The 27,037-nt window shown below is 52.3% G+C and overlaps 1 protein-coding gene across 29 annotated transcripts in view; it reads left to right on the top strand.

Annotated features, from left to right (window-relative positions):
* The window catches only part of LOC105484792 (pleckstrin homology domain containing A6), a 156,997-nt gene that overhangs the window by 109,707 nt on the left and 20,253 nt on the right, over positions 1 to 27,037 (top strand). For 15 of the 29 annotated variants that reach the window (XR_011612938.1, XM_011746745.2, XM_011746740.2 and 12 more), the window contains 16 exons: positions 1,797 to 1,897; positions 5,348 to 5,550; positions 7,124 to 7,609; positions 8,991 to 9,507; positions 9,971 to 10,057; positions 11,181 to 11,234; positions 15,123 to 15,203; positions 16,126 to 16,194; positions 17,418 to 17,498; positions 17,711 to 17,860; positions 19,223 to 19,318; positions 20,935 to 21,046; positions 21,663 to 21,802; positions 23,451 to 23,600; positions 24,900 to 25,029; positions 25,233 to 25,339. Coding sequence is in view for 28 of the 29 variants with exons in the window: in XM_011746745.2 (XP_011745047.2) it covers positions 1,797 to 1,897; positions 5,348 to 5,550; positions 7,124 to 7,609; positions 8,991 to 9,507; positions 9,971 to 10,057; positions 11,181 to 11,234; positions 15,123 to 15,203; positions 16,126 to 16,194; positions 17,418 to 17,498; positions 17,711 to 17,860; positions 19,223 to 19,318; positions 20,935 to 21,046; positions 21,663 to 21,802; positions 23,451 to 23,600; positions 24,900 to 25,029; positions 25,233 to 25,339 (2,564 nt within the window). In the remaining variant the exon portion in view is untranslated. The other 14 variants (XM_011746761.3, XM_011746760.2, XM_011746741.2 and 11 more) reach the window with 13 other exon arrangements.

Here is a 27,037-nt window from a genome sequence, read left to right as displayed (position 1 = left end):
TGGGTGTGAGGGATGAGAGAAGAGAGGGTACAATGATTATGAAGCAGGAGAGGCTCTTTCCTTCACTCCCTTGGCCCAGGAGGGCACAGCCCTGATTTCCAGGCCTCCTGGGGGCAATTCAGTGAATCATTAACTTTGGCAAACAAAGGTTGTACCCAGTGACCCTGCAGAGCACTGCTGTCCCTGGTTGCTGTATTGCAGCCACCTGAACCCCAAGGAGGGAAAACAGGAAGGGGCTGAGCATACAGAGTCCAGTCCCAGAGAAAAGGCCAAGACTCAGGGAGAGGAATCTGCCCAGGCCTAGGACCCAGGTGCTGAGCCTCCAGGATATCGGGCCACAATGGAGCCAGAGTGGGAATGAAACTGAGAGGAAAATGGGAGTCTCTACAGAGGAGAGACTTTGGGAAGTAGTGGGGGTAGAACCTCAAAGAGCTGAGAACCCAAAGGCTCAGGACACACCAAAATGGAGGTCACTGTTCACCAAGAGATGGACTCAGGACTTACCCAAATGCTGGACTGGACTCTGCCAGGCAGGGGCTCCATCTCTGGAGGACAAGAGCCTCAGTTCTCCTGAAGGCAGCCCTGGGGTCCAACCCTGAGTGCCTCCTACTACTCTGGTTTACCCCTTCCTCTAGGTACCATGCTGGGGTCCAAATAGAGAAGCTGATCTATGGGCCAAGTATTGTGTAGATGTGATGAGTAAGAGGAGAAGCAGGGCTTGAGGAGTTCATAACCCTACAGAGGTTTCTTCTGAACCCTAGCCGAAGGCTTTTCAGAGTCCTCAGCCTGGGGAACAAATAGCGATCCCAGGGAAGTGGGGAAGGCCTTGCCATGGTTTCGTAATTGTCCCCCCACTGTCCCACAGAGCACTCCCCACCCTTTCTTGCCTCCTGCTGGCAGCAGGGGGCCCAACTGGCCAATCCATCAGGCTCGTTTGGAGATCCGGGATGAATTATGTAATAGCTGGACTGTTAGCGCTCTCTGCCCAGGGAGAAGAGGGCCAGAGTGCTCCAGGCAGGGGTGCCTTTTCCTATGGAGACATAGAACCTCAGCGGGGATCTGCAGCCGGAAAGGGCAAAGCAGGCTCTGAGTGACAGGGAGAACCTTAGAAAGAGTGACCCAGAGGCACCAGAGAGCGGAAGGTGGGACAGTCCACTCTGCAATGATCTGTCCCATCACCTTGTTACATATGTCACTGGTGGGATGGTCTCATTTAGCAAGGCAGGATAGATAGAACGGTCAACAATGCTAGCTTTGGAGTTCACTTTTTGTGTTTGAAGACCAATTTTATCCCTTGTTCCTTAAGTAACCTTGGATAAATCATCTAACCTCTTTGTGTCTCTGCTTCCTTACCTATAAAATAAGGGTAATAATAAAGGTAATAATAGGACCTCTTCATGGGTTTGTTGGGAGGATTAAATCCATTAAGGCATTTCACTTAGAACAGTGCCTGAGCTTCCAAATATCAGCTGTTATTTCTTTGTTTATTTGTGCACTAGAAGGCGAATTCCCTTAGGGTAGGCACTATTTCTCTCTTATTCACCTCTGCAGTCCCAGTGTCTGGAACAGCATCTCCAGGGCCATCACACTCCCGAACTCCAGGGAGTGTCCTCTCGGAGCATGTGTGGTGGCCCTGAGTGCCTGACAAATAGGAGGTGAACAATAAATATGTATTGATATTATCAGGGAGGGGCAATACACTCCTCCCCACCCCTGGTGTGCGTGCACACACACACACACACACACACACACACACACACACCCACCCACCCTTCTTGTGCCTCTCTCCCTGACAGATGAGAAGGAAGAGAGTATCCTGGGCAGCATCCCCCTCCTGAGCTTCCGGGTAGCCGCAGTGCAGCCCTCAGACAACATCAGCCGGAAACACACGTTTAAGGTCAGTTGGTCTTCCCCTCCCAGGGCAGCTGGGGGAGGGAGGCCTGCTCTTCTATAGCCTATGGGAATGGAGAGGGGCCAAGAGCCGTCACCCTAAGGAATCCCAGGTGGTGATGGTGGTAGCAGTGGTGGTGGGCGGAGGAGGGGGAGTAGTAATGGCCCCTAGACTCAGCACAGTCTCTTGTAAGGCTAGAGCAAGGCTATGCTGGGACCTTCCTCCTCTCTTGGGGGTTGGGTGGGCAATTCTCCCAAGAGTGGGCCAGTAGAGATGTGTTTCAGCAGCACCACAATTGTTACTGGGGCAGGAATAGTTATGTTCTGAGTCCGTGGACCTTTTGCCCAGTGCCTGCCCCTGGGAAATCCCTCTGGGCAGAGGCAGGAGCTGTGGCTGGTGGGTTCTGAGACCTTTTCTGGAAAGGCTTCCTCCCCACCATGGTTTCAGCAAACTGGACCTACCTCCAAGTAAAACTTACTCAAAGTTCAGTCTTTAGTGAATATTAGGAGTTGAGTTTCATTCCACAAGAGCTGCACATCTCATGAAGAAACCATTTGAGAGAACAAGTGCACAGGAAAATGGACCTTTCCTGCCTGCTCAATATCACTGCCTTGAACCCCTGGGGAGCCACCCGTTAAAGATGTGCCTGCAGCTGGCTCGTCCTAGGCCAGTGTTTTTCCACATTTAAAAATTCATGACCCATCAAAACCTATAAAAATCTCATGCCCTTTTGTATTTTGTGATGCAAAAATCATAGGTTCCTTTTCATTTTCCAAATATAAAATTATAATATCAACTACACATTGTCTGGCTACAAAGCCCTCTCTGCCCTAATTGACAGTTGCTGTCCAAGACCCTTCAAAGCTATGATGTTAGATGATGGGACCCGTAGGTCACTCCTTGAGCTTCCAGAGCCTTAGAAGAAGGGACTCTGTCCCTTCCTGTCCTTCAGGCTCCAGTCACCTGGCCACAGAAAAAGGCTGGGCAGCATGCACAGGGCCCGCTACAGGGATCAAGGAAGGACTTATTTGGCACATAATTAGTTTCCAGCCTCCTGGGGTCTTGTATGCCAGAGGTGTGAAGAGAATGAACAATTAATAAAACTCTGACTCCAGGGAGCCAGTTCTAGCTGGGGAAATAGGAACAGGCTGTTTAACCAACAACAAGTAGTCCTGTTATACATAGACACACACACACACCCACACACACAATCAAACAGCCTGTCTCACCCTCCCCACCAGACCTGTGCAGAGACACAGACACGCTCCAGCTCGGAGCTCTGCCAGCAGCAGGCGTGAGATAAACATCCCCGAGTGACTGACACACTCCCCCCACCACAGATCCCAGATATCACCTCTCTGCCCACCAGCTCCTCGCCTCCTTCCCCTTCACTGCACTGCCTCTTTCAGACCTGACTCCGAGGGCTGTGCTCAGTGGTCCACAAAGGGTTCTGATTGTGGCTATTCCATGGCCCTTCCCCAGGGAAGGGAGGGGAGCTGAGACAGATGGGAGGCTTGTCCTGCTGTGGCCACCGAGCAAAGCTCTTGGATGGTTAAGAATGAGCCAGGAACTGTTCCTGCCCAGGCTACCGCTGAATGCCTTAACTTCTTCCTAACTCGGCCCCACAGAGGCTTCGAGGGGTTTGCCCTGCTGGGACAGCTCCCTCAATTCTCTGGCCCCCTTTCATAGTTCCAGGCCAGCGCCCCTGCCCACTCCCCATCAATGGCCCTGCCTTTTCCCAGGCCCTCTGCCTTCCCCTGTCACAGCACTTGTCCTTGTGCCTCTGCTCTCTCCTTGTTTCCCGCGGCATGTTTTGTCCCCCAGCGTGACTGTCAGCTCTTCAAGTGCAAGAGCCTGTCTTTGCCTTCCTTGTGACTGGTGCCCCCAGCGAGTTCCTCACACACAGGCTGCTCCCTGGATGCTCATTGAATTGATGAATTCATTTGCTGCCCACTCCCACCCACCCCAGGACACACCCACGAGCCCTGCCTGTGTGTCTCCTCTCTACAATAACCCTGTGTTCTTCACCCAGAGGACTTGCTTGGGCCTCTGGTCTCTCTACCCCCAATCCGTCGCAAGTTTCAGCTGCCCTCTTGAGGCTTCACTGGCTTTTTGTCAACACCTCCCCTGCCCTCTCCCACACCTGCCCCAAGCTCCGCCCACATGCTAAGTCCTCTGCTGGAGGTTGGGGACCAGAGGAAGGAGGCCCACCCTTGCCTCTTGCTGGGTAATTGTTCCTGTCAGAAAGAAATTGAGGGCTGGGGACAGGTGGAGGCGAGGTGGGACCAGCTGCAACTGAGGAACCTTTTGAGCATTTAGAGGGTATGGTTTTGACATCACTGCTCAGGGGAGCCCTGAGGCTATCTCGACCCCCAGAGACCCAGGATTTAGGGCTCAAGGGGTCAGAGGCTGGAGTAAGGCTCACATCCGAGACTCTGAATCACTGCTAGATGTCCCCTGTTGAGTGGGCTAAGTCAAGCTACTGAGGATCTCACTGGGAAGTATGCTGAGGTCCCAGAAAGAATTTAGTCCTGTGGCCTCTTTTCCTTGTGGCCTAAGAACTTTGAATTTCACCAGGCAGACTCTTTTCCCATGAAACAGATGCATCAGTGAAGGCCAGAGCAAAACCACAATTTGTCTGCAGTTACAGAGCTGGTCAGGAGCAGAGCCAGGCTTAGCGCTGCGATTCCCTGACTCACTCTCCACCACCAGCCTGAATTTCCCTGGTGCAAGCTCTCCACTCCCAAACCCTTGGTAGGCAGAACTGGGCATTGCTGGGTGCTGCCATTCCCAGGGGAGACACAGAGTAGAAGGGGACAATCTGAATATCCCCCCTTCCCTGTGCTCCTCACCATTTCCTGTCACGTCGTCTTCTGTCTCTCCCTCTGGTGTTTGGTTGACCTGTTCTCTGCTTCTCCTCCTTCTGACCGCGTGAGGACCCCTCCTCTGGACAGGAGCTCTCTTCTGGGTTCCCGCCCGCAGTACCTGCTCACAGCCGCCAACTAGGTAGTGTGCCCCGTCTGTATGCCAGTGTCTGCTTTGCATGCCCACAGAGAGGGGCTTGGCTGTCTCTCCATGTGAAGAGACAGTGCTAGCTTCTCAGCAGTGAAAAGCTGGGGCTAAGATTGGCATGTGCTCAGGGGTCCTCTCCCCAGACATGGGGTCATTGCCTTTGAAATCAAACATGGAATTTGCTGGGGAAGTGGGTGTGATCATTGTCCCTCCTGCTTTAATTACCCCAGGTGGGGCAAGTAGGCTGACCTGGTTATTGGGCTGCCTAATGGTGCCCAGAGAGCCAGCCAAGGTGGATACCTGGGTACCAGCTGGAGCCCTCGGGGTAGCTGCAAGCTGCCCTCCTCACCTTGCTCCCGAGCTCCGCATGGGGAAGAGCCCCAGGTGCAGGGAATGGCCCAACTGACTGCCCATTCTGTGGGTGTTGGTGTCTTCTCCCAACAGGTGACTGTGTGCTGGGTAGATGAGGCCGAGGCCAGCTCCACGCACTGCCTCTCCCCACAGGCCGAGCATGCCGGGGTCCGCACCTACTTCTTCAGTGCCGAGAGCCCCGAGGAGCAAGAGGCCTGGATCCAGGCCATGGGGGAGGCTGCTCGAGTACAGATCCCTCCAGCCCAGAAGTCAGTGCCCCAAGCTGTGCGGCACAGGTGAGTGCCAGGGAATTGAGTGTGGGGATGCAGGAAGAATTAAGAGGGGAATGGAAGACACACCCAACTCTGGGTCATTGCTAATCCCAGGGTGCCTCCTTGAAGCTGTGGAGGATGTGTGAGCCGACTCCTTGCATCCAGGCAGGAGGCCTGGCTGAGTGATTTCAGAGCCTGAAGTCTCTCTTCCCCTAGCCAGCTCCCCCTCTACTCTCTGAGCTGGGGGAGGCCAAGAGAAAAGCCAGGTTCCATTGGGGCCTGGCCAGGAGCCAGAGGTCAGTGTCATTTGCTGTTTTTTCTCAGCTGTGTGTGTTAAGCACACTGCTTTTGGAGGAAAATAAACTCAGGTTTGAATCACACCTTGTCCACTTGGCTGCAGCGTGACCTCAGTGCAAGGGACTCACCCTCACTGAACCTGAGGTTCCTCTGCTCAAAAACCAGCAAACATAACTCTATCTCAGGGTTGTCGTGAGGCTTACACAGAGTGCATGTAAAACACTCGACATGCAGTAAACTCTTAGCATATGGCCGCTCCCATCGCCCGCCGTCACCCACGGTCTCAGCGTCTGTCTCTCCCTTAGCTGCGTGTGGAGTCTTGAGTTAGGTGCTAAGGGGGATCCAGGAGAAGGGGGTTTCACAGTGTAGGCTCCAAGTCCATTCACATATCTTAGAAATGTTTACCAAGCAATGTTTCAACAAGGATGCTTGAATGTGTGGAGTTTGGGAAGCTGTAGGGGGAAAATTGTCACAAATTTCCATCTTTGCTTCAACCAAGGGGCTTACTTCCAAGAGTTCATTCATTCATTCATTTCACAAATACTTACTGTAAATATAAATAGTGTAAGGCAGTGTAGTGGGTGCTAGGAACACAGGGGAAGAAAGTCTGCCACGTTCCTACCCTTGTGGGGCCTGTATTCTGATGGAAAGTCAGACCTGGAAGAAACGTGTTTTGGAGAAGGGAACTAGTGTGTTTATGTGCTTGTGAGTTTCAAAGCAGAAACTTCTGCTCCTGAGGCCCGCCATGTTTATCTCACAGCAGTCCTAGGAGGGGAGATATTATTATACCCATTCTGCTGATGAGGAGCCCAAGACTCTTGGCAGTTAAGTAAGTTTCTATAGGAAAGACAAGTGCCCCATCACAAGCCTTTGTCGCTGGAGTATCAAGGACAGTTACTGATAAGAGTGCAAACCCAGTTTGGGGAGCTGGGTCAGGGACAGATTGCAGAGAGGACCAAGACTAGGTGAGGTGAGTCATGACATAGCTTGAAGACGGGGCTTAAAGCAGACTGGCAGAGGGGAGTGGGGTGGAGAATGACCTGCAGAGAAGATGTTGGGGGCAGAGTTAACACAGCAGATGTGGGTAGGGGCAGATTAGGTTGTATAATAATTTCCCAGGCTGGATTGAGAAGACGAAGCAGTGAGACTTAAGAAGCAGAACAGGAATTCATAGAATCCTGGTTCCATTGCCACCTCCCTGCCCATCCTTCCCCACTCCTCTTCTCCTTCCCAGTCTGGTACCCCCTGCCCCACTCCATGCTGGGCTAAAGTCACTGACAGCATCTCCTTTGGCATCCAGCAGCCATGAGAAGCCAGACTCGGAGAACATCCCACCCAGCAAGCACCACCAGCAGCCGCCCCACAACAGCCTCCCCAAGCCTGAGCCAGAGGCCAAGACTCGAGGGGAGGGTGATGGCCGAGGCTGTGAAAAGGCAGAGAGAAGGCCGGAGAGGCCAGAAGTCAAGAAAGAGCCTCTGGTGAAAACCAACGGCCTCCCAGCTGGACCAGAGCCAGCCTCAGAGCCGGGCAGCCCTTACCCCGAGGGCCCAAGGGTGCCAGGGGGTGGGGAACAACCTGCCCAGCCCAATGGCTGGCAGTACCACTCCCCAAGCCGGCCAGGGAGCACAGCTTTCCCGCCTCAGGACGGAGAGACTGGGGGACACCGGCGGAGCTTCCCGCCACGCACCAACCCTGACAAAATTGCCCAGCGCAAGAGCTCCATGAACCAGCTTCAGCAGTGGGTGAACCTGCGCCGGGGGGTACCCCCGCCTGAAGACCTTCGGAGGTGAGGCATGCCAGTGGCTGGGGTGGGGCTGATATGGTGTTACGGCTAGAACATGGGAGTGGGGTCATAGCCCATGAGGCATCCCCTGTTGGAAACCTTCTGGAAGCAGGCTGAATTGGGAAACCAAATCCCATGCTTCTGGCTTGCCCGAATCCTTCCTGCTCCATGGCTCCACCATTAGAGTCTGGCTGCTGTCCCTGATTCTTGGTTTCTCTGTCTGCTTCCTTCAGAAGAAGGGACAGAGTGCCCCAGTGCCTCTCCACGGCATGCTGGGAAGCCCAGAACACAGCAGGCTTTGGGAGGGGGCCTGAAGTTGTTACAGTCAGACATCCATCCAAGCTATGGGCCCTCCTACAACATCCTCTCCTCCAGTGCTCCACCCACTTGAGACTCACTAACTGCCAGACCAACCCACTCCATTTTTGAACAGCTCTAATTGTTTTAAAGCCATGATTTATATAAAGTTAAAAAACAAAACCAAGTAGCTCATTGGTCCCAACACGGCCCTCTATGACCATTTACTCCTTTATCCAACGACTGGCTTTGAAATATCTGGGGACATTTATTGGGCCCAGTGGTGTCCCTCAGGGCAAATGGGGCTGCAGGCTCCTTCCCTGGGGATTTGGGCAGCTCCAGGGACTGCAGGCCACAGCTTCAGGAAGGCCATGGGGCCCGGGAGGAACCTGCCCTCTAGTGGCCTGAGCAGCCTCGCATTGCTGGTGGTCTTGTGCCTGGGAGTATCAGGCCTGCTCTGGGGAGAATCATTTGGGATGAGTCCCAAGAACCTACTGGTTCAGTCCCTGACAAGATCATACAATCAGAAAGCAGGGCATGGTGGCTCACACCTGTGGTCCCAGCTACTACTCTACAGGTGGACATGGGAGGATTGCTTGAGCCCAGGAGTTCAAGGCTGCAGTGAGCCGTGATGGCCCCACTGCACTCCAGGCTGGTGACAGAATGGACCTCATCTGTAAAATAATATAAAATAGATCAGGACGCTGCCCTTTCATCCCTTCTGTGTTGCCCTCCTTCAGGTGCCTGGTAGACTTTCTTCTATTTGCCTCTCTCAGAAAAGATCTGATAAACTGGTTCATGCTGAGATGGAGACGGCTGATAAGGCTTCACGTTTCTTCCTAGGGATATGTCATTTTAAAGAGACAAAGATTGAAGCTCTGAATGGTGCAGTGTCCAGCCTTGGGGAGCTGGTTGAGGAAGGGGGCTGTGAGGACAGGAGTCTTTCCGTCACCTCTGGAATAAACTTCAGCCCCTGTGTACCTATTCAAGCACCTTGCTCTAGGCTGGGGGACCTGGAGGTGGGGCTGGGGTGGGTGGAGGGGTGCCCATGTTGTCTGCTTTCCTTACAATATCCCCTCTCTCTCAGTCCCTCTAGATTCTACCTTGTGTCTCGCAGGGTCCCTGAGTACTACGGCCCCTACTCCTCCCAGTACCCTGATGATTACCAGTACTACCCGCCAGGGGTGCGGCCAGAGAGCATCTGCTCCATGCCGGCCTATGATCGGATCAGCCCGCCCTGGGCCCTGGAGGACAAGCGCCATGCCTTCCGCAACGGGGGCGGCCCTGCCTACCAGCTGCGAGAGTGGAAGGAGCCTGCCAGCTACGGGCGGCAGGATGGCACCGTCTGGATCCCAAGCCCCTCCCGGCAGCCAGTCTATTATGATGAGCTGGATGCTGCCTCTAGCTCCATGCGCCGCCTGTCCCTGCAGCCCCGCTCCCACTCTGTGCCCCGCTCACCCAGCCAGGGTTCCTACAGCCGTGCCCGCATTTACTCCCCTGTCCGCTCACCCAGTGCCCGTTTTGAGCGACTGCCACCTCGCAGCGAGGACATCTATGCTGACCCTGCTGCCTATGTGATGAGGCGATCCATCAGCTCCCCCAAGGTGAGCCACCAGCCTGCCGTTCCTTCCTCATTCCCTGAGATCCCCAGAAGCCTAAGACAATCTACTGGGAAAAGGCAGAGATGTGGGAGCATCTGGGCCACGGGGCCATTGGGCTGTGTGTCCATAGGACCAGCAGTGTTGCCCAGAGAAGCCCCTGGCCTGTGGTTCTGTCTGTAGTAGAGCTGTCTTGGGGATGGCTTTGCCTCTTGAGTGGGAACATTGCTTTCTGTACATGCCCCCAGGTTGTGCCAGAAACCGTGCCGTCATGTAAGAGGGCAGAGAGAGTTCTGTCTTTTCAAATCTTGAGGACCTAGACAGATCATTGCACGGGGGGCTGCTGTCCATTTCAGTTTGGGATCTGCTCTGGGACTGAACACAAACACCTCTAACCTTGAGCTTCAGCTGGTGGGGAACTCTGTGTCCCAGCCAGACCCCTCACCTCTGTGATCCCTTTCTCTTCCAGTATGATTACCTGGGAGACAGGCGGCCAGTCCCTGCAGGACTGTTCCCCTACAACTACCCACCATCCCCCACGGTCCACGATAAGATGGTACGTCCTTTCTCCCCTCCACCTGCCTCAGGGCCTCCCCGCACCGTGCTCCACCCAGGGTGGAGCTAAACTGGGGCGGACTCCAGGGACGCTCTGTGCCTAGTGCCTGGACTGGCTGGTTTTTAGCAGCCTTTGGATACTTCCTCCCTCCCAGTCAGGACTCTAGCCCCAGTATCAAGTTTGGTGCCAGTAACCCCTTCTCCTCTGTGACACAGGCCGTGGAGGAGGGATGAGATCTGGGAGCATGTAATATCCTGGTCCCTCTCCTCTCCAGCATGCAGGAGAAGAGGCCTAGGCAGGAAAAATCAGGCCAGAGCTCCTAACAAGAAGCAAGGTTTTCTAAACTTTTTTCCCCTGAAGCATAGTTATTTAACGTTTGTCCTTTGTCTGGAATGCCACTTTTGGGGAGAGATACAAGCAATATGATTGAGGAAGAAAAAATTTTCTGAATTGCATCTCCTCCTTTTTCTCTGCCTCTTTCTACTCGTGTCTCTCCCTGGAATTTGTTCTCCTGAGAACTTCTGCCACCACCTAGAGACCTAGATGAGATGCTCCGCTTGGGAGGGTTGGGGAGGACCACTGGGACCAACAGGCAGAATCCTTGTCCAGAAAGCCTGTTGCTGACTCGTTTCCATAACAGTACCAGGAGGCCAGGGTGGAGGAGGGCTGGGCAGGCTGGAGGCTAGGCGGCGGCTCCTTCCCCTCTCTGTCTGATTCTCACTCTGCCAGTGTCCACAGCGTATAAGCCTTACCCACAGCAAACATACACACTCAGAAACAACCGATTTTTCCAGAAAACTCAGAAACAGCTGCTAACAAGTGCTGCCTAAACTGCTCTGATGACACTCACCTCTCCCAGGGAGGCCTAGGCAGACCTAGGAGAGATGGCAGTGGGGCCTGCGTGTGCCCCTCCTCTCCCTGGAGTGTCCAGTAGAGAACTACTTTGCCTGCCCACATCCTCAACCCCTCCCTTCCTGAGAACTCCCCAAGGGCAGAGGGAGAAGCCTCTCCATGTCCTTGTCGCTAACTCTTAACTGCTTTGCTTCTTTTTTTATTGTTTTCTTTTGTGTGTTCCTGTTTGTTTGTGTTGCTGTTTGGCCTCTGGGCCTCGGGCTCCGGGTAGGATGAACTTTTAGATCTTCAGTTGCAAAGAAACCTAGAGTATTTGGATCAGCAGGTAGGCAGAGCTGGTGCCCCCTACCATCCCACTGCCTTCCTGTCGCATCTCTCCACTCCTCCCCACCTCCTCATCTTCCAGCCATTTGACAACCTTTGTTGGTGTAAGCAGGACACAACAAAGTGGCTTATGTTTTGGTTTGCGCCTACACACCCCTTCTCTTCAAAGCCCTTTAGGACAGCTGGGAGTTTCCTGGGGAAAGAAGCATAATAAGTAGGCGCATGAATAATTAATGCCACCTCTTATTTCTCCAGTGCTCTGCTCGGATGGAACGGCCCCCAGGGGGCAGGTGGGAATTTGCATTTTTGCTGGCGAGAGGAGAGAGTCGCAGAGTCCAGGGAGCTCTAGGCTGGGCCTAAAATGCTAAGGATTTAGTTCCGCCTGAATCTGGGAAATCATCGTATCATATTTTACAGGTTGTTGTTAAACTCCATAATTGGTAAACTGAGGCCTACAGACCCTCCCCAGGATGATTTTTAAAGTAATATTCGCTCAGTGTATTCGTTAGTTCCTCCAAAAGCTCTTTTGCATACACAGCTTGTGCATTCCTAAGAATTCAGTGCAAACAGAGGGAGTATTATCAACCCAGTCTCACAGGTGAGCAAGCTGAAGAGGCAGTGTGTTCCACGAGCTGCAAGCAGTTGGCTGCCTGGTGTCTACTCCAGGGCTCTAACCCCTTCTTGTGTTTTAAGCTAAGGGAGCTGTGAGGCTGAGTTTAGACAGGCTGGGGGTCGATATGCTGGGTATCTATATAAGCACATACTCTTAAGTTCAGATCTGTGCTACAAACCAAGACCTAGAAGTACACACTGTCCTGTGGAGGCAGCCTGGGGAGTGGAAAGACTACTACTACTACTAACAACAGCTGCAATAATTGGATGCCTGCTCCGTGCCCCATACTATTCTAAGCATTTTTCAGATCTCTAACTCATTTAATCTTCATTACAACCCTGTAAAGTGGATGCTGTTATTACCCCCGTTTTACAGGCAAGGAAACTAAAGCACAGAGAGGTTGAATAACGTGCCAAGAACACACAGCCAGTGAACAGCTGAGCTTGGAATGTGACTCCAAGCTTTTGACCCAGTTTACAGTTGAGGAAACATCTAATGTGTGACAAAGCTGCCGTCAAACCTCATTAGGATGAGTTCATGCTCTTAAAGTTACAGAAAAAAACCCATAAATTTGAAATCAGATGCTATAGCTGCAACTGTTGGTTCTTCTAGTCACAAGCCATGTGACCCATCTCACTGGGGCTTCATGCCGATGTCGCAATTCGATTTTGTAATAGGCCTCAGGCACTAGGAAGCAGCAATGTCCACAGTTCAATAAGCAGGGATGGCTCCTGGCCCTGGAGGCCATTGCATTCCAGCTCCGAAAGCAGCTTATTGTGTCACACCATGAGCATTCTGGGCCATGTGGGAACAGATCCCAGGATTCCAACTCGGAGCAGGGACGGGAGGCCCAGGATCCTGCTGATGGGAAGCAAGATCCAAAGTGCCTTGCAGGGGTGAGGAGTGGGGCTCAGGGCCCATCTGCCTCCAGGTTCCCGAGCAAGCTGCCCTCCCTGTCGCCCATGTGATTGGCTTTCTACTCCATCCACAATACCCTGTTGTCATAGCATTCAGTGCAGACAGCAGGGTCCCTTCTTGGGGGCTTTTCCTTTCACAGAGGGGCTGGCCCATTAGGCTGGGGGCTTCAGAAATAGCCTTCCAGAGGACTCCCTCGTGGATGAATGGTATTATTCTCTCTCTTTTTTTTTTTTTTTTTTTTTGAGATAGGATCTCACTCTGTTGCCTAGGCCAGAGTATAGTGGCATAATCATAGCTCACTGCAACCTCCACCTCCCAGGCTCAAGCGATCCTCCCACCTCAGCCTCGTGAGCAGCTAGGACTACAGACAGGTGTGCAGCCACCACACCTGGCTAATTGAAAAAAATTTTTTTTGTAGAGATGGGTGCCCCACTGTGTTGGCCAGGCTGGTCTCAAACTCCCGGCCTCAAGCAGTCCTCTCACCTCTGCCTCTCAAAGTGCTAGGATTATAGGCGTGAGCCTCTGTACCTGGCCAAGGGTAATACTCTCAAAAGGCAGTCTTGTAGATGAGAAGAGTCCAGGACATAGTCAGACACTGCTGCTCTAGTTCTAGCTCTGCCATTTACAAGGAATTTTTTTTTTTTTTAATCTTGGAAATGTCACTTAGTCTCTCTGGGTCTTTGTTTTCTCAATCATAAAATGGGCATTGTAGAACCTGCCGTTTCCTTTCAACCTCACAGATGTATTGGGAGAATCAAGCGGGGGTGCATACGGGAGCTCTTTGTCAGGCATCGGCAAGGAGTGACAATCACCACTTGCTGCTATGATTATTTTGTTTTTCCCAAACACAAAAATATCAACGAGCACTCCTTACCATGTGTGAGGCACTGGGTTAGGTGGTTTCTTACAAAATCTAACATTTTGGAGAGACAGAAGGTAGCACACAAGAATCCTCCTAGAGGTAAGACCCACCTGGGCTGAAAGATCCCCAAAGTGGCAGCACAGGCGGGAGCAGGCCAGGCTGAAAACACTCCTGCTCACTTCCTCTGCTGCTCTAGATCCGCTTGTTGGGGAAGGAATGAGATACACACAGTTTACTGTGCAGGGATGGCTCCCAGCCCTCAAGGCCCTTGCATTCCAGGGCTAAACAGGAAAAATCCGTTCCTAGGAAAGCCTTTTGAAATGCCGCAGACCCTGCAAATGGGGTGGTCGGTGCCCTTGCCCTGCCTACAACATGTAGAAGCAAGGCTGTATTTGGACAGCCTAAAAGGGGTAAGAGGAAGAAAGGACAGTGTGGGTGCAACTGAGATTGGAGAGATGATGGAAAAATCACAGGAGACCCTCTGAACAGGAACCCCAGATAATCTTCCCTAATGTGTGTCTTTCCTCCTTTCCTCATTCACTTTCCCTTCCAGAAAGCTTTCCCTGCACACTCCCTTCTGTCTTCTGCTGCCTTCCCCTGTAGAACCATGGAGTTAAAGGGACACAGCCAAGGACATTCCCTGATATCTTCACTTTTTGGTCCTTTCCCATTGGAACCAGTGGGGGAAATGATGGCATTTCTGGTTGATGTGTTGGCCCGCCCTTTCTCCCGCCCCGCCTTTCCCTTCCTCTTCCTCCTCATCCCCTCCCTTCTTCCATTTCTCTCTTTTTAAATTGGCAAATAGTCTTTCCACCCCCATGTTCCTAAGGATTTTTGAAATAGAAAGAATGTGTTGGAGAGCCTGGTGTCCCTTTAACGTGGCTTGCTTGTTTTGGCCTCCTTGTTTGTTTCCCTAGCATCATCTGAGATCCTCAAGGATGCTGCCAGCCCAGCTCTGGAAACCGTGTTTAGCACTTTCTGTACTAGAGCCGAGGGTGGGCAGGGGCAGGGGCAGGGGCAGGGGCAGGGAGAGGAGCCAGGCCTCGGTATCCGTGGCGGCCCATCCAAAAACCAGGTCCTAGATTTTCTTTTTTGGTTGTTTCACTTAGTTCAACTTTGGGGAGATCCGTCTTCCAATTGCCTCTATGGTCTTTGTCCAAAGTTGTGTGAGAAATGAGATCAGGGCAGGGAGATGACAACCGTGGCCAATGCAGATGGGACCCATAACAACCAGGCACCCTGGGGAAGAATCACCAGGCCGGGGCCTCTGCAGTGCCTCCGGCAAGGTCCCAGTGGCCTCTCGGACCCTTCCGTGGCCTTTCTGCAAGGACAGCTTCAGTGCTGGTCCTGAAACAGAGGTCATAAGGGGTGAGCGAGCTCAGGATGCTGGGGGAGCTGCCCTCCCCTGTTTCCTGGGAAACAAGCACAGGTGGGTGAGGGGGAGATACCTACATGTGGGTCGGAGTGTGAATAGTCCGTTCCTTCCTCCGCTGCAGATGAGTGAGAGTGAGACTCTCATCAGTATGGTGAACCGCATGGTGGAAAACTCCTCCCCCAGGTCCCAACTCTTCATGCAAGTAAGACCTCTGCCTGGCAGCATGGTCCCTGCCAATGCCATTTCAGCTGCTTGTGCATGGTCGAGTTGCCCATCTAGGATGAGGCTCACGCCACCCAACCCGCTCATCTGCCTGGAGACAGGCTTGGCCTGGTCTTCTTTCCTTAATTCCACTATGTCACCTCCATTCTTCACTTTCATGGGTAAACCCAAGGCCCATTTCCCAAACCATCAAAAGAGCCAGCACCAACATCTCATGCCATGCTGGGGATCGCAACTCTGCTCTTCAATGTTCTGATTTCGATTTCATATTTGTAATATATTGACAGACGTCACTGGGGTTAAAGGCATGAAGGGTGTAATGGAACCATCTAATGTCAAAAGTGTATAGAATGTGCTGTGGTCACCAGATGTGGTGTCCAGGCCAGGCAGCGTTTGCTGGACCCAGAGACACTTCTGAATTCTTGACAATTTTGGTTTAGACACAAGCCCTGTGACTGGTGTTCAGTCTACTAGGGCAATAGTTTTCAACTGTTCCCAATGCTCATTCTGACAATTCTCCCATGTCTTATCCCCACAGACAGCCACGGAGTTCACTGATGCTCTCATGGTGTTACCAACAAGCCATTGGGAACTGCACACCCTGCAGTCTCTCTTAGCAGCAGACCCTAGTGCTTGGGGGAGAAGGAAAAACAGAGCATGACTCAAGCAGAGTTCTGATCTCTCCGGAGTCAGCCTAAGACAACTGGGATGGGGTTAGGCTGGGCCATCCCAGGCTTCCAGCCAGGGGATGAAGAATGAACTCAGGTCCCTGAAACAGAAACCATCAGAGGTGATGGACCACAGTCTCTGGCAGGAGCAGAGCGGGATTGTGATGTCAGCTTCCTATCCCTGCATACCCTCATCCTGCCCCTGCTGCAGTAACCGGCCTCATGTTCCTGCAGGTCCCTCCGTACCCAGAAGTGTTCCGGGACAGCCTCCATACCTACAAGTTAAACGAGCAAGACACAGATGTAAGAGCAGCGCCCCCTGCTCCCTCCCTCCACTCCAGCCTCCCACTGCTGTCCTCTGCGGGGGCTGTCTCTCCATCCATCTCTCTCCTTCTGGTGGCTCTTCGTACCTTTGATTCATGTCTTCTTTCACCACAACAAGATTCTGCCTACCTCCTCCTCATCCCCCTTCTTTTCTGATCTACCACCTACTCACCCTTCCCTCCCATGCTGGCTGTATCCGTTTCTCCACTGAGCGCTCGGCCCTTTTGCCTACAGCAGGGAGATCTGCTTGTAACACGAATGCAGACTTTGTTGGGAGATAGATCAGTCTATTCTGTGCCCAGCATGACATTAGTCCCTACAGGTAACTAGAAAGGAGAATGCGGCTGTGCCCCTGCCCTCAGGGAGCTTCAGGGTAGTGGGAGATGCCAGGTAGCAGCAGGAGGTGGCAACGCAGTATTCATGTCGTGAAGGGGAGCCGTAATAGGTTCTGCCAGGTGCAGGGAAGTGAGGCTGTGTGGGCTGAAGGTCAGGGACAAAACAAGTAGCACGTGAGTTAGACCTTGAAGTTAAAAGGCCCAGAGGGTAAAATCTGGCTCAGTAGAAAGGAGCAAAGCAGGTGTTTGAGGAATGGCATGAATAAAGGTGTGGACTAGGAAAGCACAAGCCCTCTTTCTGGCCCCAGCTGTCTGCTCCGCATCACCACTGGCCCTGCCCAGTGAGACTGGGAGAGGTTCCTTCCTGAAAGGACTAGACCTCAGAGGGAGGGTCAGCCATCCTGAGACTTTGGAGGCAAGAGGGAAGAACAGGATCTTGAGAGAGAAGGGAGAAGGTTCTGTGGGATTGAGGGACAGTTTCTACTGCTCACTGCTTTCCTAAGACTGCTTGTTCTGACACCCGGCCCGCCTCTTCAGTCCACCTAGGAGTTGAGGTCACATCATCTCCTCCGTCCTTCGTGAACGGCAACCCTTGGACGGATGGGGGTGCCAGAGCTTAACACTTGGCTCTCAGCCCTCTTAACCCAACTGACTTCCTCAGAGAGTAAGCGTACCTCCCCTCCCAAGAGGAAGACCCATCTTCTTGTTCTCAGGAGCCACCAAGGGCAAGGTGAAGGCCCAGGGTTCCTCAGCAGGAGAAAGGAGAGGGTATCCAGAGGCCAGGCCCTGTAACTCCCAGGTCCCCACCAAACTGTGTCCTTCATCCCCTTCTTTCTCCCTCTCCTTCCTCACTCTCTGGGACCCTAGAAGCTGCTGGGAAAATTGTGTGAGCAGAACAAGGTGGTGAGGGAGCAGGACCGGCTGGTGCAGCAGCTCCGAGCTGAGAAGGTGAGAAGCTGGGGGTGGCTTTAAGCTGGGGCAGATGGGTGAGGCTGGCTTGGAGAAGGTTGTGGGCTGCTGTCTCCATCTGACTAAGATGACAAAGCAAGGACAGCCTCCACTCAACTCCCTGTTGAACCTCTAAGGTGTCAGGCCTCTGCTGTTCAATCCCAGAGAGGAGCTGTCAGGGCTGCTCACGTCCTTCCCCTGCCTTTCTTCAGGAGAGCCTGGAAAGTGCCTTGATGGGGACCCACCAGGAGCTGGAGATGTTTGGAAGCCAGCCTGCCTACCCAGAAAAGCTGCGGCACAAAAAAGATTCTCTGCAGAACCAGCTCATCAACATCCGCGTGGAGCTGTCTCAGGCGACCACGGTAACCCAGGGAGCAGGGTTTATGCACCCCACCTGATCAGCACTAGGCAGGAGGGCAACCACCTCCCAGCTTGTGCTGTCCTAGTCCAGTTTTCCTCAGAGGACAAAAGCTGAGTCCTCCCGTGCAGAGGGACATAAACAAAGACCTCAACATTGCCCTGCAAATAAATAGCAAGTCAGCCAGACTGCTCATTCCAGTCTCCACCGAGGAGATGAGCTTATTTCCCACAAGCTGTACCTGTACCTGGATTTCTTTGGGACAGCATGAAGTTGTGAGTTACTTATTTCCTTGGCTGTGCTAACACCTCTGCTGCCCACTTCTGTCTTCTCCCTCGGAGAAGCAAAGCACTGGCAAAAAAGCTGCTGCCAGCTGGCCGTGGTGGCTCACGCCTGTAATCCCAGCACTTTGGGAGGCTGAGGCGGGCGGATTACCTGAGGTTGGGAGTTTGAGACCAGCCTGACTAACATGGAGAAACCCCATCTCTCCTGAAAATACAAAATTAGCTGGCCATGGTGGCATATGCCTGTAGTCCCAGATACTCAGGAGGCTGAGGCAGGAGAATCGCTTGAGCCCACAAGGCGGAGGTTGCTGTGAGCCAAGATGGTACCATTGCACTCCAGCCTGGGCAACAAGAGTGAAACTCCAGCTAAAGAAAAAAAAAAAAAGGCTGCTGCCTTGGTCACTACTTCCCAGCAGGTACAGGCAGACCTTCCGGCACGGACTGCTTGGAGAATGGCTCCAAGAAGCAGCAGCTAAAGCCCCGTGAAAGTGTGGCTCAGAACGGAGGGAGCTCGCTAACCTCCGGATAACAAATATTCTCCTTCAGGCTCTTTTCTCTTTGCCCTCTACTTAAAAAAAAATTTTTTTTTAAAGGACAGGTTTCGCTCTGTCGCCCAGGCTGGAGTGCAGTGGTGCAAACACAGCTCACTGCAGTCTCCATCTCCAGGGTTCAAGTGATCCTCCTGCCTCAGCCCCCAAATCTCCAGGACTACAGGGGCACACCACCATGCCCAGCTACCTTTTGTAATTTGTAGAGATGGGGTCTTGTCATTTTCCCCAGGCTATGCTGTCTAGTTTTTATCCCCTAATCTGGGGAGAATAGGAGGGTATGGAAGTGATATCATCCCTCTCTATTTTCTCTTTATTTCAGTTGGTGGTGGGATGGGCTGTTACATCTCTTGTAAGGCTAGTGTTTGGCTGTCACCAGAATGTCTCAGCCTGGTGCCCCTCTCCTTTGGTCCCTCCATGCCCTCTTCCCCAGATCTTCGGCCTCTAGTACCCTGGCCCCAGGGCCCGTTTCAGGATAAGGAGGAATGCCTTGGTGATGGTGGCTTTCTCAGTGAACACCTCTTCCCCCCACAGGCCCTGACGAACAGCACCATAGAGTATGAGCACCTCGAGTCTGAGGTCTCTGCCCTGCACGATGACCTCTGGGAGCAGCTCAATTTGGACACCCAGGTGAAGAAGGGCCCCTGAGCTGGCAGGGATTGGGATGTGACTAAAGATGAGGAGTTGGCCTTGAGACAAAAGCAAAGGTTCAGGTCATTGATAACAGACTCTAAGTTTCAGGATGAAGATAATGGGACACTTTAGGTTCAGCTCACAGGGCAAGGAGCTAAAGCTGAAGCTTGGGAGACTTCAGTTAGACACAAGGTGTTTTATGATTGAAAGGATTTCTTTTTCTCTTGGGATAGGGTCTTGCTCTGTTGCCCAGGTTGGAGTGCAGTGGCGCAATCACAGCTCACTGTAGCCTTGACTGCCCCGGGCTCAAGCAATCCTCCCACCTCAGCCTCCTGAGTAGCTAGGACTACAGTCGTGAACCACCATGCCCGGCTAGTTTTTTTTATTTTTTATAGAGACAGGGTCTCCCTATGTTGGCCAGGCTGGTCTCTAACTCCTGAGCTCAAGTGGTCCTCCCGCCTCAGCCTCCCAAAGTGCTGGGGATTACAGGCATGAGCCACTGTGCCCAGCAGGATTTAAAAACAGACATGTAAATATAAATAACTCAGGCATTAGAAGAGTGGGCGGTAGGAATTTTTAGATAGGAAAGAGGCTTTTCTTCCTGGGATGGGTTAGAAACAGTCTGCCCGGAGGCAGGAGGATTGACCTGATGATCTTGAGGAGTTCTTGTTCTTTTCTTCCCTCTACCTTTTCTTCACCCAGACCGTGCCTCTTCTCTAGCTAGTTTGCAAGCCCTGTCTCTCTGATGCAGTTAACAACTGGTTTCCCCCATTTTCTTCTGTTTCCCTCCTGGTAATGCCACTCACCACCCTTACCTTGCAGCTGGTTAGGTAGGACAAAGACCTGCCTGGTCCAGAGGACCCAAATACCACGATGTCCCATGGCCAAGCCTCACTTGAAGCACAGACATTTTAGGAGGCGGATAGTGCTGTGGTCAAGGGCACTAACCTTCGAGTCCAAATAGACCCATATTTAGATGATGGTCATGCTGCTTACTAAATAGACGGCCTTGGGTGTGAGTCTCTTCATCTCTGAAGAGGGGACAGCTGCTGCCCTTATCTCCTAGAGTCGTGCAGCCGAAATGAGTTAGCACTGTATATGCAAAGTGCTTGGCATAGTGCCTGGTGCTGAGGGATGCTAAATAAATGGGAGGTCTTACCTTTTAGAGTGTCAACTGTAATTGAATTCATGACTCCTCAGGCGTACGCTGGGAGTGGGTGTTAGAAAAGGGCTGTTTGGATGTGAAGAAAAGCAGTAAAATGGAAGCTCTTGCCCCACGAAAACCAGGATACCATAAAGTGTTCACTTAGATGGGCATTCACTCACAAACCAGCCACGATTCCCCTGGGGGAACTCAGAAGGGTGCGTCCTCAGTCTTGGTTCAGAGAATCAGGCAATTCTGGGGTGCCATCTCCCAGAGGCTGAAGACAGAGGCAGCCCATGGGAAAGATGACTGCTGGAGGGGCGTGTGTGTGTGTGTGTGTGTGTGTGTGTGTGTGTGTGTACAGGGTGCCTGCCTCCTGCTGGCCCAAAGGGATGTGGGTTCCGAGGGGTCTGGGCTGAGGGAAACTCCTCGTGGCCATTTCCTTTGATTCACTGTGTGGCTGCTTCAGAATGAGGTGCTGAACCGGCAAATCCAAAAGGAGATCTGGAGGATCCAGGACGTGATGGAGGGGCTGAGGAAGAACAACCCCTCCCGGGGCACGGACACTGCCAAGCACAGAGGTGGGTGCCTCCTGTGCCAGCCTCCTAGGCTGCCTGCCTCACCAGGAGTGCTCTGGTATTTCTGGCCTCCATCCCACTCCTGCCAGCTCACACTGTGTTCAGGGCCAGGCAGGGCCTTCTTGGGACGTCAGAATCTTCCCCTGGGTTCTAGGGTGGTAGGTAGGGCTCCCTTACCCCTGACAGAATAGACTAAGTAGACAACTCAGAGACACTGTTGATCCTGACACTCTAAAGTCCTCCCCCAAAAAGGTCAAAAGCACCTAAGCCTCCCCAACCCCCAAGCACATGGGCCCACTCGTGACCTGTGACCCCTACCTTAGAGTTTTCCTTGAGCCCTGGGACCTCAGACTGGCTTTCCTTGACACCTCAGGGACAACAGTATCATTTCCATCTACCATCTTCCCCACCCAGCACACCTCTCAACAGTCAGCCTGTGGCCCCAGAACCTGTAATGAGTCCCTTTGGCAGGCCCAGGTGGCCCTGAGACACTAAGTCTGCCCTCCCACATCCCTGGATCTGGCTTCTCCCTGCCACCTCCACTCACAGTGCCCATCTATGTACCCACCAGGCAGCACCCCTCCTCATTGCTCACCTGTCCCCTTCTGTTTCTCCCAAGGAGGACTTGGCCCCTCAGCCACCTACAGCTCCAACAGCCCGGCCAGCCCCCTCAGCTCCGCCAGCCTCACCAGCCCCCTGAGCCCCTTTTCACTGGTGTCGGGCTCTCAGGGGTCCCCCACCAAGCCTGGCTCCAACGAGGTAAGTTGAGAAATGCAGTAGAAGGTAGGTGGGGGAGGGAAGACCAGATCCTCATTTGTCTGAAATTATACAACTTCTGTGCCCATCTCTTCCCCACAGGCCTCCAGCCCTAGTGCTGGAGCTCTTTGTTTAAGGAGGTCATTCTCACACCCCATTTTGTGAACTTCTCTCCAGGTTTCCCCTTTACCTGTTCTCATCTCCATCTGTCATCTTTAGCTCCCTTTCAGTGAAGCCTGTTCCTGGGCACCAGGATGGATAGGAGACAGCACAAGGTTGGATAGGAGACCGCACACATTTCATAAGAATTTAAATCCAGAATGATGCCAGGATAGCAACAGGGTGAAGGGTCAGTGTGGGGAGCAGTTTCCTAGTCAGTCAATCAGCAAGTGTTTTCTGGGGCTCAACCGTGGGCATGGGGTGCCATGAGGCCCTTTTAGAAAGATATACACATGGCCGGGCGTGGTGGCTCATGCCTGTAATCCCAGCATTTTGGGAGGCCAAGGTGGTGGATCACGAGGTCAGCAGATAGAGACCATCCTGGCCAACATGGTGAAACCCTATCTCTACTGGAAAAAAAAAAAAAAAAAATACAAAAATTAGCTGAGCGTGGTGGTGCACGCCTGTAGTCCCAGCTACTCAGGAGGCTGAGGCAGCAGAATTGCTTGAACCCAGGAGGCGGAGGTTTCAGTGAGCCAAGATCGCACCACTGCACTTTAGCCTGGTGACAGAGTGAGACTCTGTCTCAAAAAATAATAATAAAAAATAAAAGAAAGAGGCTGGGTATGGTGGCTCATGCCTGTAATCCCAGCACTTTGGGAGGCCAAGGAAGGCAGATCACGAGATCAGGAAATCAAGACCATCCTGGCTAACACGGTGAAGCCCCATCTCTGCTAAAAAATACAAAAATTAGCCGGGCATGGTGGTGGGCACCTGTAGTCCCAGCTACTTGGGAGGCTGAGGCAGGAGAATGGCATGAACCTGGGAGGCAGAGCTTGCAGTGAGCAGAGATCGCGCCACTGCACTTCAGCCTGGGTGACAGAGCCAGACTCCATCTCAAAATAATAATAATAATCATAATAATAATAATAAATAAAAAGAAAAGAAAAATAAAAGAAAGATGCGCACATGTGCTCAAAGGCTTCACTCAGGGAGCCCAGCATCCTATGAACCAAGACAAATTCATAGGAACGTGACGGCGTATGTCTCAACATTAAGCCACATGGTTCAGACTATAAACGCCCTGATGTTCCAACAGATAATTGGACCTAAACCAGGCCACAGAGCAGCAAGACAGGGAGAGGAACAAGGGAAAGGCATTCTAGGCAGGAGAGTGGGTGGAAGCAAAGGGGTGGGAGAGGAGCTGCCTGGCATGGGGGCGAGGCAATGAGAGAGCTTTGGGGAAAACTTGGGGAGCAGTGGGGAGTGGTGGACAGGTAGAGGCTGGGTCGAGGAAGGCGTTGAAGGTCAGGCAGAGAGTTAGCTCCGGAGCTGGCACTCTCTTCAGGCCACGGGTGGGAGTGCAGTGGTCCCAGGGGCCCGCCCAGGTCTCCAGCAATGTTGTTGTCTGCCTCCTGCTAATGCTCTTTTCTCCTGCTCTCACAGTGGCTGCTCTTGTTCCTCCTAATGCTCTGGCTTCTGTCTGCCTCAGGAACCTGGCCCGCCTCGGCCTCCCCTCCCCAAAGCCTACGTCCCCCTGGAGTCTCCTCCAGCCGTCCCTCCACTCCCTAGCGAGAGCCGCTTCTGGCCCTACCCCAGCTCCCCTTCCTGGCACCGCAGTGGCGAGACAGCCAGGGGGCAGGTACCCATCACCCTTGGGTCCTGGAGGGTGGGGCAGGGGACAATGGGCAGAGGGCCAGGCCAGGGGGCAAGGCAGGGCCCTGGAGTCATTTTCCCCATTAATTTTCCCAGAGTTCGGTTTCTATGGCGCCCCTGCTCAGCTGGACTCTGGGATAAGGAAAGCATAGTTGAAGCCATCACACAGGCCATCTTTCTGTGCCTTTTTGCTTTCTGTAGGTGATGGGGACATGAGTTACTGCTCCAACCTCAGGCTCATGGGAAGCCAGTGTTTGTGGGTGCTAGTATTATGCCCCACTCCCTACCAACATGACCAGCCAATGGGAACTGAGTGACACTCCCAGCAGTGCCATTCCGATCCCTTCGTGTGTCCATCCCAGGCCCCACTCTGCCCATACTATCTCTCTGGCTCCACCTTGTATTGTGTCCTTGCTGGGTTTCATGAGTTCCTGGAGTATAAGGATACAGGCCCTTTTCTCTCCTGTTCTGGCCTGTTGTCTCACCTGCATCCTTAGCCAAGATCCAGGAGCTATGCAGTTAGGTTTGGAAGAGGTTGTGTGGTGAGTAGAAAGAGTCCTGTGCCTAAAATTGGAAAACTCATATGTTCATCTAGGTTTAGCTATGTATAATTTGCATAACCCTTGAGGGTTTGCCTGGTGAGATGGGCAGAGCAGGTAATGTTACCCGTATGTGACAGACGAAGAAAGGGGACCTCTGTTCTCTAGTTGGGCTAGAACTGGAGTTGCTGACCTTTAGCCTGGTCTTCTTTCTGTATTCTTCTCACTGAGGCTTAGATTCTTCAACTGTACCATGGGAGCAGTGGCTCAGATGATGGCTGAGGTCTCCTCTAGTCTCATGATTTTGTGAGCCCACACACTAAGTGCCCTTTTCATTTCCCTAGAATCCTGGTACCAAGGCCCGCCTGGTTCTGTTTGCTCATGTCTTGGGTAGGATTCCCTACAGGATCCTCAGAGACCCCCCACTGGCCATTCCTTGACTCTGGCTCACAGCAAGTCTGTGGTTCTTAGTGTCAGCCAAAACAAATGGTCAGGCTGAGGGGCCTCCTAGGGGCTATGAGCTCTCATTCCCCAAGATGGCCCATCATTGACACTACTTAAAGTGCATGGATGGGAGGCTCCAGTGCATCCCTGTCCGCCTCCCAGGTGGCACACATAGAATTTCCTTGTTCCCTGTATCTGCAAGGGTTTGAGCTTCAACCATTGCAAAACAAAGAAACATCACTGGGGGCCAAGTTCCTGACAGCCATACTAACATCAGTCATCTTCTTGCCCTTTCTCTCCAGCCCAAGGCAAGCTATGAACAAAGCAAGAAAGACCCCCACCAGACATCATCCCTGGACACCCCCAGAGACATCAGCCTTGTGCCCACCAGACAAGAGGTAGAGGCAGAGAAGCAGGCAGCTCTCAACAAAGGTACTTTGTGACCCATCTTCCCCTAGAAGTAAGGCAAGGATGCTCAGGGAGGAGCCCTCGGTGCTCATTCACACCCAAAGCCTGGTGCCACACCCTGAGCTTTTTAATCTCAGTGGAGAGTGGGGCTGAGCCTGTCTCTGAGAAGTTGGCTTCCTGACTTCCTGCTCTGCATGAGGCCCACCGGCTACTCTGTCTTTCTGCAGTTGGTGTTGTGCCCCCTCGGACAAAATCACCCACTGATGACGAGGTGACCCCATCAGCAGTGGTGAGGAGGAATGCCAATGGGTTCACCAATGGACTCTCCTCCCAGGTGGGTACCTCTGAGAGCTCATGCAGGCCTGAGCTGGGCTGCGAGCCCAGGGGCCTGTGTGTGTACCCACCCATCTCCCTCTGCTGTTCAAGAAACTCAGGGCTGGAGAGGAAGGTGGAACATGTGGGAGGTGGGGCAAGAGCCCCACTGGAGGAAGAGCGCTCCTGCAGGGAGATGTGTCAGGGGATGAGGAAGCTATGCTGCATTAGTCAGGGTTCTCTAGAGGAACAGAACTAATAGGATATATATATATATATATATATATATATATATATATATAGAGGGGAGTTTATTAAATATGAACTTACATGCTCACAAGGTCCCACAATAGGCTGTTTGCAAGCTGAGGAGCAAGGAGAGCCAATCCAAGTCCCAAAACTGAAGAACTTGGAGTCCAGTGTTCCAGGGCAGGAAGCATCCAGCACAGGAGAAAGATGTAGGCTGGGAAGCTAGGCCAGTCTCTCCTTTTCATGTTTTTCTGCCTTCTTTATATTCACTGGCAGCGGATTAGATTGTGTCCACCAGATTAAGGGTGGCTCTGCCTTGCCCAGCCCACTGACTCAAATGTTAATCTGTTTTGGCAATACCTTCGCAGACACACCCAGGATCAATACTTTGTATCCTTCAATCCAGTCAAGTTGACACTCAGTATTAATCATCACAAGTCCACCCCTTGTCAACTTGAACCCATGCACATCTCCTGAGATCATACATAATCTTCAAATAAAGACAATAATAAGGTCATAATTACACCTAACATAATACGACTATCCTTCATACAACCGGAAACACACCAATCCCCAACCCAAACACTATCACATAAAGTTAACAATACTTAAATGCTGATGTGAGGTCACTAAATCCTATGTCATATGATAAAGGAAAAAGAAATAAAATATTTTCCTTAGCACAAGTGCATACATGCACAAACATATTTTTAGCAAAAGAGGGAGGAAATACTCATGACCATTACAGTCCCTGCTTCTGCAGCTGGTCACGTGGTCGTAGCTGGTATTGATGACCACTTCCTTCTGCTATCCATTCTGTATTCCCTCTGCCTTCAGCAAGCACCTCAGCAGGTCGTGGTGTTTTTCCTGGTGGAGTGACCAAACTTTCATTCCTGAGGGGTCTGGGCCATTTGTAATCCTGCCTGGATTAAGCTGTTGTAGTTTCCCATTGACCTTAATCACAGGATCTCTTAATACTAAGAGATGCCCTAATGGATCTCCTGTATTCCATGCATATTCTTCCTTACTTCCATTGTGGAGTAGTAGACTGATTTCATCTTGATAGTCCGGGTCAATCACCCCAGCCAACACTATAACTCCCTTCTTAGCCTGTTGATTTAAAGGTAGGAGGAGCCCAAAGTGTCCAGGTGGCAATCTTAACCTTCAGTTTAATGGAATTGTTGTGTCTCCTGGTAGCATATCGAGGGCTCAGTGTTGGTTTCTGTTGCTGGCAAATTGGGCACTCAGCAGTGGCCATAGCCAGGGAAGCGTTGGTGAGTGGAAGTCCATGTTGCTGAGTCCATGCATAACCCCCATCCCTGCCACCATGGCCACTTTTTTCATGGACCCATTGGGTGGCTGGGAAAAGAGGCTGAGTGGTGTCCACAGAATGAGTCATCCTATTCATGCTGGATGGATCCTGGATAATAATCCTATCCAGGATTATTAAAATCTTCCTCTGCTGAGGTCA

Source organism: Macaca nemestrina, chromosome 1 (assembly GCF_043159975.1).
Source record: "Macaca nemestrina isolate mMacNem1 chromosome 1, mMacNem.hap1, whole genome shotgun sequence".
NCBI classification, from domain to species: Eukaryota; Metazoa; Chordata; class Mammalia; order Primates; family Cercopithecidae; genus Macaca; species Macaca nemestrina.
This window is presented reverse-complemented; position numbering and strand designations above follow the sequence as displayed.